The sequence below is a fragment of the Anas acuta genome, chromosome 7, assembly GCF_963932015.1.
Source record: "Anas acuta chromosome 7, bAnaAcu1.1, whole genome shotgun sequence".
NCBI classification, from domain to species: domain Eukaryota; kingdom Metazoa; phylum Chordata; class Aves; order Anseriformes; family Anatidae; genus Anas; species Anas acuta.
This window is the reverse complement of record NC_088985.1, coordinates 17,315,226-17,329,409: the sequence shown is the minus strand read 5'-3', so window position 1 is coordinate 17,329,409 and position 14,184 is coordinate 17,315,226. Positions and strand designations below refer to the sequence as shown.

Below are 14,184 nucleotides of genomic sequence, written 5' to 3'. Positions count from 1 at the left end.
TTGTCAATACTATGGTTCATTGCAAACCAAAACCATGCTGGATACTAAGCACTGCTCATTATTCTGTTACGGGTTACATTAAAAGATTTTCATGGGGTTCCACTGTATTCATCATATTTAATGACAATGACTACACAGATATAATGGTATCTGCTACCTGTATCCCTGCTGCTTTGTGAAGCTGCATCATTCTCCACATTGTAGATGACGGTCCCCTGCGAGTCGGAAGAGAAGTGACTGACCACAGACTCATGGTGTGCCTGTTTATAAGGATAGCTGTCGGTAGAGGAATCTGTCCTGGTATCACTTGAGATGGAAGGTTCTCTCCCTAGTAAAGAAAGTAATGTCAAATTACAGAACAGAATAGAAGCAGCTACACATAAGTTAACTGGAAGAACAGAGTACTTAATATACAAGTTCAAATCCTGGAACACCCCATCTTATCAGAAAAGTTGTCTCCTTTGGGAGGATAAAGGGGTGTCATACCTCTTAAAACCTTTATTTCTCTCTCTCTGGTAACTTGAAATTTATCAGATCTATTTATTATGCAAAATTAAACTATGTCAATTAGCCTACCGAAGTATACACTACTACCACACTGAAATTAACAAAACTAGTCAAGAACAAAACATTATTAAAGATAACAATAACACCAAAAGTCATAATAACAACATTTTATCTATTATGAAGCAGAAGCCCATCTAGAACTTCATACTGTTTCTTCTATAGAAGCTGGTGCTGGTCCACTGGGATACTGAAATGGATGAACCACCATGATTCAATTTCAGTATAGTACTTAAATTTGTTAAAACAAAAGAAAAGGACAACCTCCTCCCAACACCTTCATTATACAAAAGTAAAAATCTGAACAGCAGGGAGACTGTTGGCCATTTTATGTTTTGCATACACTCCAGAATATACAGAATGTTTGTTTCATACTTGTTTGTCAGTGGAGAAACTAAAAAATGCAGAAAAATAAAGAAGAAGAAAATTATGGTTCATTTTGCACAAAGCCTGAGGCCGCCTCATAGTTTTGTTGAGACCAAGTCCTGTAAGATGATGTCCTACTTCATGCAATGTAAAAGCTTTTACACTCAAAATTCTCCCCACTTCCTGACTGGTTAAAAATCTCAAAGTCCAAGGAAATACAGAACAGAGCCTGTTACAGGAAATGACAGTTTCAGAAAGAAAAACGAATATAGGAAAAAGGAATCAGTGCTGTGGAACTGAGTAGTAAAGAACAATTCATAAACTGAAGTCTCCATTCAGCAGAAAATCAAAAACATTAAGAGAAATTATTTGGACTTCGCTCCACATTTCATACCAGGATCTTCGACAATCTTTCCTCCACAATTTGTGGTATTACATTTTGATGTGAATAGATGCATTTACCTGAACCCATCAACAACAGTTCAGGTACGATATTGTGATCAACAGTTTAAGAATAAGCAATTTCAGTTAATTTCTCAATTATGGGCTGTGGATATTTGATAACACTGAGCAGTCCTCAAGTATTCACACTCAGTGCGAGACAAAAAGGTCATTCTAAAAAGCTAGCTTAGGATAGAAAACTCTGGATATCAACGAGACTAAAAAACAATCCATTTATATTTGATTGGAGAATTATGTAGAGTATGATTTTTTCTGGCACGTCAACCTACAGTATCTCACAAATTCTTTCAGAAGTTCTGTATCGATGTTGAGCACTGCAGACAACACAAGCAAGCCTGAGCAACTCAAGTGTTTTTGAAATGAGAGAGCAGGTTACTCATTGCAACCTTCTGACTGTAATTTGAAAGAAAGCACTTTTTTTTTATGTATACGTATTTTAATGTTCAGCTTCCTGAGGTCATTTTAGAACACAATAATATTAGATACTGAGGAGACACTGAGAAGTAGTGTTAGCTAGGTATTTAATGGAGAGAAAAAAAAAAGCAGAACCACAAGGTCAGTTTATATATAGCATATATTGACCTGATACTTGTAGAGATGCTCACAACTGATGGATAGCATCAAAGGCCCTCTCCCCACTTCCTGGTTTTCTTCAGAACAGGAAGATAGATTTATGAATTGTAAAGCACCTCATCAAGTAAGAAGTGAAGGTTTTCTTCCTTCTGCTTTTATTTGCATTTATTTTAAGAAGAGTTGGAGATTTACTTCATTATGAGTAGATTGTCAACACATAACTAAGGAGATAACAGATGTTCTCTACGGATTAGCTAATTTTATGTTTCCTGGTCAACTATTGTCCACAAAAAACATAAAATATTCCTGGAATTACACTGTATAAATAGGCTAGAATTCTGGAAAAATACTGTATTTCTGGGTTTAGTCTTGCCTTGCTGTTCTTGGCAACCTGTAAACCCATCTCTGACACAGGATATTTTCCGCAAATATACAAAAATAGAAACCATATTCTTTTACTAAACCATTATAATAAGCCCACACCCAGTTTCTATTCGTCATCCTATCTAGATTGCAATTGCATGTCTTTCTCAGAACGTCTCTAGAGGCCTCATTTAACATCCAAAACCATCACAGAAATTCAGTAAACCAATAGCCCATCAGAACTTTGTTCAGCATGTTGGTAGCGGTCTAAGCTCTGAAGCACCTTAGTAGGACAGACGTTTCTGATTCAATGCAATACCTACAATACAAAGGATTCAGGAAGCAGAGATACGTTGAAAGCCTCTTTGATAGAAAGTGCTATACATCTGCAGCTGTAATCTTTTTTGATGCAAAACAGACCATGAAGAATTAAGAAGTAATCATCACCTACAGGCATATGCCTTCACCAATCCCTTTCCCTTTAGTCTCCCACAAACCAGTTCATATTTCACAGATTAAATTCAGGAGTGAAGTTAGGGATAAAGTAATTCTGCATTTCTATGAGTTTGTGCAACTCAGCTATTATTCCCTTCCTGTTAAAACTGATTATGAATTTATGAACCCAGTCCTTGAAGTCATCATTTATTGTTCCTCTCTGCTTCCACTCCACAACAGATCTTTCACTGCTTTTTTTTTTTTTTTTTTTTTTTTTTTTAAAGTTTTTCTCCAACATTTTTTGGAAACATTTACTACGCAAACAATCAACAGAGTCTTAGACTGAAAGAAGAGAAGTTCAAAGGTGAAATACTGGAAGTCCTTCAGATCAGCTTTGACAACCAAAGACCGCACTAACAAAAACACACACAGACAAAAAAATAGATCACACACAACACTACAGCATAAGGCATAAGCTTGCAGTCCAGACTGCTCACCTGAGTCTTCGCTATCATAGCAGGTCCTGCTATATTGCTGTAAATCCACTTGGGGTGGCAAGTCTTGTGTTGACACGGGAGTTCCTCTTGGATCTGCATACAGCAGCAGCAAAGGCTGATAATGACCCTTAATACATTTTGTCACAACATCTTTCCATTTTGGACCAATCTGATTTGAAAACAACGACAAGATAACACAAGAAAGACTGTCAACGTTTTCTATAACAGTGTCTATTCCCCCCCTTCTTTCAGAGTTCGATTTTTTCTCCTCTGACATTCTTTAACTCCTTCCATATCCAGTATTGAACAGGAATCATCAAGAAAGCTCTGACCAGTGGTCACGTATTGGAAAACACCTCAAAACTGCCTCTTAAAATAGGCATTTCCATTTCTCTGAGACTCACCTTATCTAAGAAAAAAGGCACCATTTATGACACCAGCTAAGAACACATCTGGAACACAGAGGAACCAACTCAACTAAAATCAAGATATTCCTTATGACTAAACAAATTATAATTTTTGAAAAAAACATGACCACAAAAATAATCTTTCCTTTCTAGAGGGTTGGATTTTTGTTTTTAATAAAAAGCTTTTCGTCCTTTGAACTGTTCTGGTTTTGCAGCAGTCAAAGCCAAAGATTTAACAAAATTTCTTAATCCATCCACCAGCATAAACAAAATGAAAATTAAAAAAAATCGCATTTACAACACGACATCAAATTTAATTCAAAGCTAGCTACTTTGGCGTGTGAACCTGTTCTGCTATTAGAAGAATCTCCACAAGCATTCTGATAGCCAGGCAACAATCATTATAGCCATATTCGTCTCAAAAATCTTCCCCATATACTAATATGGGTTTCACTTAATATGCTTAACATCTGCTCTAACAAATCTACTCCATACACAGTTACTCAACTGAAGCACTGCAGTACCTATCCCTGGCAGTTTTGCTGCAGATAAATGTGACTGAACTAATAGAAAGATTAGTTTTCCCTGCGAGATTCTACTTGGCATAACTAGCAGACAGTTTTCCTCTCTCATATTTGTACCTCCATGACTAGAAGAAATAAAAGGAAAGTGGTGTGAAGTAAAGCAAAACAAACTAATGGGATGTAGTAACACTGTGCCAAGATTCCAGCACTGGTATCTGTAATGTCAAGGACCCCATGCTTGGTGAGAATTAAAATAAAGTGACAAACAAGTAGAAAATTGGTTGTTGGCAGCAACCACCACGGAAGTCTGGCATCTAGATACTTCAACAAGCGACTCCAAAAGCAGGCACTAAATAGCAACACCACTCATCAGTAAGGGAAAGCGAAGCACGTCAACTGTGTGCACAAATAAACAATGGGGGTTCAAACAACAACATGAAAGCAAGATTGGCAGCCAACAGAACAACTAAGAATAGGGCTTCTGAGATTTCTGGTACGCTTTCCTGTGAATGCTTTACTTTGCTCACAAAAAGGTACAGAGCTAGAGAACTAGAGTAGCAAAACACACATGATTTCTCAAAATCTTTGAAGAACAGTATGGATTTGTATACAATTAGTTAGAAAAATAATCTCTTAGGAATTTGTTGAGCATTACTTTCTTACCTCCTTGACATGAGCATCATCAAAGTACATCCATTTGCGGATTTTCGTTTGGAAGAAGAAGGTAGAATAATGCTTTCCATAGTAACAAATCATTCCCACCAAATACAGCTCTGAGTGTTTTGCTCTGTCATCAGTTACTCTGAAGAAGAGCTTCAAGAAGGGAAATAAGAAAAATGAAAGCAGAAATCAATAAAATACCCAGCATTTTATATACTGTTTTGCATCTCAAGGCCTTAAAGTACTACAAGAGAGGCATCAGTTGTTTTTGCTTAGATTAAGAAAACAAGTCAAAGACTAAAGTAATAGATCAATGTTTAAACAAACCTAGAGACACAGACCAGGAACAGACTGCTATCAACTCACCAAATGCCCAAGAATTGAGTCAGTCTTGGAGACTGTGGCCATGCTTTAAAGATGTTTATAGTGATAGATAACTTCTCAGATTTTCTAGTGTGGTTCTACTCTAAAAATGAATACAAGCAAAACTACCCTGCACTGGAAGAAATTCTCCATATACTCTGTTATGCTTGCTGATTATATGAAATACCATTTAGGACTGTTACTCCTCATCACTTTGTAGAAATAAAGCAGTTCTGACAGTAAACAAGTGGCATTTATTTTAATTTAAGCAAAGAAGATGAAATGAAGACAACAGTAGGTCAAAAGAATTTGGCACATACAACGTTTTCTGAATCTAATTGACCATGTTTTATTTAAAAATGCACTGGACTCATTTTTTAGCGAGTTACTGCTTTACTATGCAAGTACCATGCATTCTTAACCACACTTCCATTAACTTGCTCTGATTTTAGTTCACTAAGCACTAGATGTTTTCTTCTTCTGTACATGTATTTTAATGTAATATCTCAGTGCTAGAATATGGCACAGTCAAGATTAAGTATATGAATTACTCAGCTCTAAAACAAACCGATGTAGAATAAGTGCATCCTCTGATACATAAAGCTCCATATCCCATACACTAGTTAATTTAACCTATCAGTCAGTGACACAATGCCAGCCACCCACCATTTCTCAGAGACTGCTTGGTTATAAGTTATTTCTCCTTGTTACAACTACAGGTGTAAACAAAGAGAGGATTTAAACAAACAGAAACTGTATTTTATGTTCAAAAGTAATAAACTTCTGTTCTTTGTAGTGGAAAGTGTACAAATGTATTTTAATTGAAACCAGCACAAACCGCAATCTAATTTCTCTCACACTTCTATGTATTTAATTCGAACTGTTTTCTGAAGTAATTTTCTCTTATTTTCAAGCACCTTACTCATTAATGTCACATAGCTGAAAACACGCGATTATACTAGTACTTTCACAGTTTTTATGAAGCATTCAGAATCAGACCAGATCTTTGGGTCTGCCCTCTATTCAGAGGCTGAAAAATTAGAGGTGGTGACTTATTTTTCTTAATCCAGCACTACAGACTATCACGAGAAAGGTTGCATGCTTTTAGGCACTGTGAAATTACAAAAAACTCACATCTCCCAGCTTAAGGCAAGTGCCCAGACTGTGAATAACATCCTCAGCCAGATCAGAGTGGTCCGAGTCCCAAACCAAGCCAATGGTGATGATCTGTGGAGAGTTCATCAGCACACGACGAATACGTATCTTTTCCCCACAATTACTCTGAGGATTTAAAACAAAAACATAGAAAATAAACATTTTCCATTTATTATAACATTAGTTATAACAATTCTTTATTATGAAGAATATATTTTTATATTCTCATTATTTAATATATTGTTAGTTTTAAAAGCTCTTCAGAGAGAAACTTGCTTTTAAAGCTAACAAATTTGCCTTTAAAGCTAACATTTTCTTCAGTGTTCCTTCCTATCCATTATCTGTTGGAACTATCAGCATCTTTAAAGCATTATGAAAAAAGTTCACCTACTGAATTAAGAAATTATCACAGTCATTTTAGCAAAGAGCACATTGTCGTCTTATTTTTAAGGATAATTATGAAGAAGTCTCTTAGAACTCACTTTCCCCCCATGGCAGGTCATACAGGCACCTCTGGAAAAAGATTCCAGAAAAAACATTTTCCTACTGAGAATAGTTTTTCATGTCTGCACGGAACAGTTTCACCATTTAATATAGTCATGCCTGACACTACAACTTTGGAAGAGAACACAAAAGGCTTCCTCCCCACAACAATCTAGAAAGGTAAGCAGAATTTCAGTCCCAATTATCAAAAAAAAAAAGGCAAAACCAAAAGAAAATAAAAAGGAAAAGTTTCAGTTTAGTGACAAGTCAATGATGAGAAAGTAGGCTAGAGGTATTTTGGTTTGTTTTGTGTGGTTGTTTTTTTTTGTTCATTTCTTTTATGGGTAGAAGACTGACGTTACAGGTATTTATCAGGCTTTAATATTAAGATGACTATGTTCACACATGTTTTGTAAGGGATAAAGTACAAGCACTCCTGTGGATTACCTCACCAAAACCAACCAAACAAAAAACCAAACCAGCTCAAATTGACATCACCTGTGTTTCAACTAGTTAACAGAAGCAATTTTTGTAATGGAATCCTAATAAGTCATGCAAGTGAAGCTTTATTAGTCCAGCCTTAGCTAAGCCTCAATAAGATTTTGCGATGAAACAAAGAGGCAGAAAGGGCCAGCTGGCAAGCAATTTTACCCCACTGAGTATTTCAGATACAAAGCAGCTCACCTTGACAAGGAATGTCTTTCTAGCAAATTTTCCTTGTTTTAGTTATTAGCTAAGATTTGTGAATCTCTTAAGCAATAAAACAGTATCTATTTGCGTTTATTATTTTTTTTTAATCATAAGTAAACCACTATTTGACAACAGCCAAAACAGAATTTAACATTTATATAGAGGCTAAAAGTGAATGTTTCAAAGTTACAAGCTACAGAAGGCTAAGGGGGAGGCAGGCAGGCATAAAATGGAAATGCTTACACCACCCTCAGGGAATAGGCACACAAGCTATTCCTGTTAGAGCCTGGTATTGCTTCACTTCAGGCTCCTGAGATGTCAAACAGTAGCATTACACAAAGCAGCAATTATGCAGCTGTTTCCTGCCCTACCTATTAATCAATATGTAAAAAAAAGTTTGATGATCACTATTTTTGCATAACTACCTAATGCCCTAGATCTGAATATACCTAAATTAGAAGGTAGAACAAAATATTAAACTCCTGTTTTAGAAACCAAGCCCTTATGATTTAAAAACAAAAATGTCTTCATGCTTACCCAAAACTATTTGTATTTTTTTCAACCCAACTGATATAAGGACTTAAGTCATCTGAACTTTGTCAGACTTTTACTGCATAGCAGAATGGAATATTTTTAGGAACAGTAACCTATAGCTATCAGTTATGCATATTCTTTTTAAGAATTTATGTCAGTTAAATTCCAATCATCACTCATGACAACTATAACCTACGCTTTCTGGTCAGTTTCTCCATACTCTGGATTATGTCAGCCAGAAATCCAGAACAGCACTCCCTCAAATTTTCTGTGGTGGTTTTTGCCTTTCACATAGCTCTTGCAAGTACACTGTGTAGCCTACAAGCCCTTGCTGTTGGAATATCCTCTGGCAGTGAGAAGTGGCTGTTCTTTTCTCTTCGCCTCCGACCAACATTTTGGCTATATGATGCAAGAACAACAGTGTGGTCAACAGTATAATTTATCCCAGCTGAACAGTAGTGATGAAGTTGAATGGAATTTCATCCAGGCAAAACAATCAATCTTGTACATGTAATTACAAAAACCGGTACAAGAGTAGTTACATTTGTGTCATAGCATGGTGTTACTGAGATGATTCTACAAGAAGTAAGTACTTTCTTTCCTATGCTCTTATTACAGGTGGTACACCCTACTTTCACAGAAAAGAATAACACACCAGAGTAACTGGACAGATTTTGGGAACACTACTAAAAAGCTAGATAATCTAAACTACTGTCAACACAGAGACATCTCCTATATAAAGATACAGCTTCCAAATTCTTTGTCATCTCTGTTTCTTAAGATAAGATCCCAGAACTTTCTTCATACAATAAAAGCAGACAATTGCTGCTTCATGTTAGTGTTAGAGTCCTCACCAAGTTTCAGTGAGATTGAATGGAAACATATTATAGGTACTTCTAGCAGCCATACGGACTTGAACAGGAGTAGACTGCATGCACATTCCCTGTGGGCAACGTAAACATTTCCAAGTTTTTCTCAGCACCTTTTTGTGTGGATCCTAGCTCAATAAAAACATTTGTTTTTATTCCCCATCCAAGCACTATATCCTTGCCTATTCTTAGCACTTACCTCTAGACAAGAAAGCACACAGCATCAGTTTTTAATTTCCTTTGTTGAGTAACTGAGAAGTACCAAAATCAAGCCCAATCACTACAATGAACTAAATCTTGAAAATGCTCATGAATTAAAAGGTATATGTCAGTGTAATCTATTAACTCTCTTCTGTCCCGTCTGTTGTCCTCATAAGAAAATTGAGCATACTAACTGGACAGTTTCTCAGGTCTCCCATAGTGCTGGCATTCTGCAGAAGCTCTCCGAACATATCTGGAGTGGGTTTCTCTCGTCTCTCCAGCATACAAATAGCTTGATTGCTTTAGTATAGAGAAAGGATGGGAAACAAAAGGTTAACAAAAATATAAAAATGAACAAAAAACACATTAAGCAAGAATGTTGCCCTTAAATTATGTAAGAAGAACCTTAAAATACACAACATTTTTTATATTTAATGTAGTACAAAAAACACCATTATTAACTGTGAATTATGTCACTTGCTATAGTAATATGGAAGAAAAAAATATTAAAAAACAGAAAAGGTTTCTGATTTGACTTAAAATTTACACCTTAAAAACAAGCTTTAGCATTTTGAGAAATACTTAATTTCAAAATGAAGCATTTGTTCAAAATGCTTCCCTTTGGCTACCACAACAGTGATGTTAGCACAGTAAAGCACATCCCTACAGAGAAAACTAGACAAAAAATAGCACAGTATTTAATTGATTTCACTGTCCAGTTTAAAAGAAAGATAAGTACATAAAAAGACTGACTGTTAAAGGACATTAAACCCTAACATAGTTTAAGATGTAGATAAACATTTTTTCTTGGTATTTTTAAAATAATATCCAACTCAAGAGTTACTGAGATTTTTTTATATATAACACTGAATACCATTTACATAATTATTTTCATGCAATTCTAATAAATAATATTCTACTACACAGTCTCTGCCTGTAACTTAAAGAAGCACAGCACGGTGGAATGGCAGGTAGCAGCCACAAGGGAGAACGAAACTTAGCTTTACATTACACCTAATATACTGCTAGTAGTAGCCTTTAACAGAGATCTGAATGAGAAGAGCAACTAGCAGTTTAAGACAACCTTTTCAGGCTTGCTCTCTAATGCTGGCCAACACACACAGTTTTTCATCCCAATCAAAATTTAGAGACGGGAATGAACAACAGAATTCTACCTCTATCAGGTTTAGGCAGACTGTAACTGAAGAGCAGTTTACTAAAGGAAGAGAAAAATCAACTTATCTCTTCTAGCATTCACTCAACAGCATTCTAACAGAACTAGAGCAGCAAAAGCTCCTTTAATGAAAGGTTATGATGCCAACAACTATTAAAAAGCAAGTGCTATATCTATCTTCAACATTAATAAGAAAGAGGAGTCAAGGAACTAAATACGGCTGGTCAATCTTGCTCTACCATCTGGGGAAAAGGTAGACCAAATGCCCTTGGAAATCATCTCCAGGCATAAGATGGACAAGAAGGTAAGTCAAACCAGTCAGCATGGATTTACCAATGGCAAACCACACATGACCAACTTGATTATCTCCTATCATAAGAAGACTGTCCCTGTTGATAAGGGGAAAATAGTGAAAAAGTTTCACAGAGCGGTTAAGCTCTGGAGCAGGTAACCTGAAGAGACCATGGAATTTCTGTCCCCGAACATTTCCCAAATTCAACAAAACCCTGAACAGACTGATTTGGCTTTGAGGTTATCCCTGTTTTGAATGGGAAGACAGACTAAGCATCCGAAGGTCCTCTCCAGCTTTTTTCCCCCACTTATCATAACTCACCTGTTCACATACTAAGGTCTTTTAAAAGATACATGAGTCCTTGGCACTAGAGTTGTCGGATACAGAATCGTAAACAAGAAGACACACTGATCCATGCCTAAGTTGATAACTTCTGCTCCACTAAGCCCTCATGCTCCTTATCATGGTTATAAAATATCCTCCAACTTCAAACAAACCACATTCCTGACATTTAGTGTTGAAGGTAAAGATAAAATCACAATACTAGTATAAATAAGAAGCTCTTTTCCCTGTGAAAAAAAAAAAGTCTCAACTCACCAAAGTGAGGTTGTGGAGATATAATGTACCATCTGGATAAAAGGTAATGGGTCGGAGGTGGCACCACAGCTGGTACAAACACACTAAAGAGAATGAAAAAGTAGTATATCGACAAGATTAAAAACACAAGTGGGAGCATTGCTGTGAAAATGCATCTTTTTTTTTTTTAATACCATGGCAATGCATATCTTTGGATTGAAAAATGTGAAACTGAGAATTTGTGATTTGTATACAACATGCATCATCACCTCACCTGTTCAAACAAGGTCATCGCAAACTTCTGATGGGAAACACAATGTGGTGCAGTGCAAATATCTTCCTTTGTCTCGTCCGCAATGTGGAAGTGAATTCGCATTAGCAGGTTTTCCTAGTCCAAGAGAGAAGTGAAAAAGCATTAAGTCATTTCAGATGTAGACATCAGTAGAATATAAATCACAAAAGCACGTCAGATGCAATGTATAATGTTATAAATACTATTTAAAGAGACAAGACAAATTTTTCAAACCTGCTTAGAAAACAAGGGATTTGGCATTTCTTTGCTGTAAGAGAAAATGGCTACCACATCTGAGTTTAAATGCTGTATCAGTTAACCATTTATTTACAGGTACCTCTGAAGATTCTGTCATTGATTATCCTGTCCAATTATCAAAATTAGTAGATATGACCTAATGTAACAGGTACAGGAGCTCTGCAGTTTTAAAATCAGTTGGTTGCAAATAACTTCCCATCGACACCAAATAACTCTAGCCAATTTCTGTATTCCACAAAGGGTTTGAAATATGGTTAATCTGCATTCTGTAAAAGTGAAGGACAACTAGTAAATGAAGAGGCAGACTAAGTCCTACATGAAACAAAAGCTCTGAACATTTTCTAGACAACTCCACCTGTTTTAAAGCTCCCAGGATTTCTTCTCCGCTAAGACCTCTGCTCCTCCCGTTGTTGCCAACATTATCTGTTGGTGACATCAGGCTGCTGCCACCTCCTCCAGCAGCAGTTTCCACCACCAGCATAAGTTGCCTGGATAGTTGATAAGCCTTCGATAACCAGGTCAAAATTAATTGGTAGGCAAAATAACTCTGACCTACTACTGCTTCCTTTGAACTTTAATACCTAAGTTCTTCCTCTGCCATTTAAATCTCTGTCCTTAGGGCTGAAAACGTTAACCAAGTGAAAAGCTATGGAATAATCTCTGCCTTAAAGTTTAACCTCAAAATAGAACTCTTACCACTCTTAAATGTCTTTGTACCAGTATGGTTAACCTAACATGCTTGTGGGGACTCTTCCTGTATAAATAGATGGGCTATTTAGATTTCTCGAGAAAGGAACAAAATCTGAAGTTCCCATGTTCTACTATGTACAGACCACTTTTAATGTGCTGGGCTACACACAAAGATTTATCACCGCTGTGTTGACAGGGGCTCCTGTATAGGCTCACCTCCCTTATTTCACTTCAAGGTTTCATTGACATGATCTATTTCCATTTTAAATAGTCCTATTAAACTATACTGTTTTTCTAGACAATTATTCTCTGTCATGGTATTCTACAAAACGGGATAGTTTGGGTTATCATAAGCTCAGTTAGAGGGCTAGGAGAAGACCTACAACAGCTATATGAATTTAGCATTTCTATAACTTCCTCCAGTGCTACTGTCGAATTGGGTAGGTATAGGAAGTGAAAGATGTAATGTACAGAAAGGGCTCCACTCTGAATGGTGCTTTGCCTGAGAGGATTCAAATCCAGTAGCAAATCTGGCATGCTTGTACTTGGATTAAGAATTGATTTGGTTAAGAATCAATTTGATTAAGAATCTATGCCTTCAAAACATCTTTCAACTGTACTCACAAAACATTCAGCAGCATCATCCATGATGCCCAGCTGGAACCGTTGCTCATCCTGAAACGTCTTCGCAAGAGCAGTACGCAGGGCATCAGAAGGCAGTACCTTCTCACTGCTACATTGAAACTGGTTGAAGATACTCTAATAAGAAAAACAAAAATAGTTTAGTCACGGTATTTTTTCTAACACGTGACTAATACATTGTTTGAAAAGAAACAAGAAACCTTTAACTCACTTTGATCAAGCAACACGTATTTGTATTGCACAGGGACTACAAGCGACAGTCCTAGGAGTTTCTCCTTTGAAACCACATCTATCTCTGTGGTGTTTCCCTTCCTTTCATTTCAAAGAGCACATTTGCAAAGAAATAAGGGTTGGGAGCCTAGGGGCAAATTTTCCTCTATATTAATCACCCTTGGACCTTCTCCCAGAGCAAATACAAGACATCAAAACATCCACACTTTTTATTCCTATTTCTCCCTCTTGATTCTTATATTCCACACCAATAGCTTTCTTATACGTGACTTCTGTTTCCCTCTCACTCAACTTTTTCCAAACTTCTCAGCCCACAATGCGTTGCTTGTAATCTTGCAGGAATTTACTTTCCAGTAAATTCTTACCCAAGTAAGAATCGGATGATGCCTGGGTCAGCACACAGGAGGAGAAAAGGCACAACCTGAATAGCAGCTCCAGTACATGGCCAGCTGTTTTGCTGCCATACACCTGCATATTCATACCCGCAACTCACAGCTCATCTGGGTAATCACTTGCAAGGACAAGTAGTTTAATAGAGATGCATTATTACCTTAAACACAGGTTATACACATGAAAGTCCAGCACATATTCCCAGCTGACTAAAACCCCACTTTAACTGTGTGCACATGTAATCTCCAAGAGATCTTCTGAACAGTTATTTCATTTTCATTTCACCCTCCCAAAAAACAAAGATCTGTATGCAAGATCCTCAGTCTAAGTCAAAAATTCTAGCCCTTATTTCCAGACAATTCTTACTCTTACAACACTCTATTCTTCCTACCTCATTTCATATGGCAACCAAGTATTTTCAGCAGCGTCAGTAGCAAAATTCTGCATCTATTTCCCTATAATATTCCCCTATAAAACTTCCCTAAAGACTTCA

The 14,184-nt window shown here is 36.7% G+C and overlaps 1 protein-coding gene across 10 annotated transcripts in view; it reads right to left on the bottom strand.

Annotated features, from left to right (window-relative positions):
- USP54 (ubiquitin specific peptidase 54) overlaps nt 1–14,184 on the bottom strand; it is a 98,951-nt gene that overhangs the window by 24,370 nt on the left and 60,397 nt on the right. For all 10 annotated transcript variants that reach the window (XM_068689654.1, XM_068689645.1, XM_068689652.1 and 7 more), the window contains 8 exons: nt 13,053–13,187; nt 11,463–11,576; nt 11,210–11,292; nt 9,341–9,446; nt 6,349–6,495; nt 4,855–5,004; nt 3,261–3,429; nt 158–328 (listed from right to left, as the gene is read on the bottom strand). In XM_068689654.1, the coding sequence (XP_068545755.1) occupies nt 158–328; nt 3,261–3,429; nt 4,855–5,004; nt 6,349–6,495; nt 9,341–9,446; nt 11,210–11,292; nt 11,463–11,576; nt 13,053–13,187 (1,075 nt within the window). The remainder of the gene's footprint in view (nt 1–157; nt 329–3,260; nt 3,430–4,854; nt 5,005–6,348; nt 6,496–9,340; nt 9,447–11,209; nt 11,293–11,462; nt 11,577–13,052; nt 13,188–14,184) is intronic.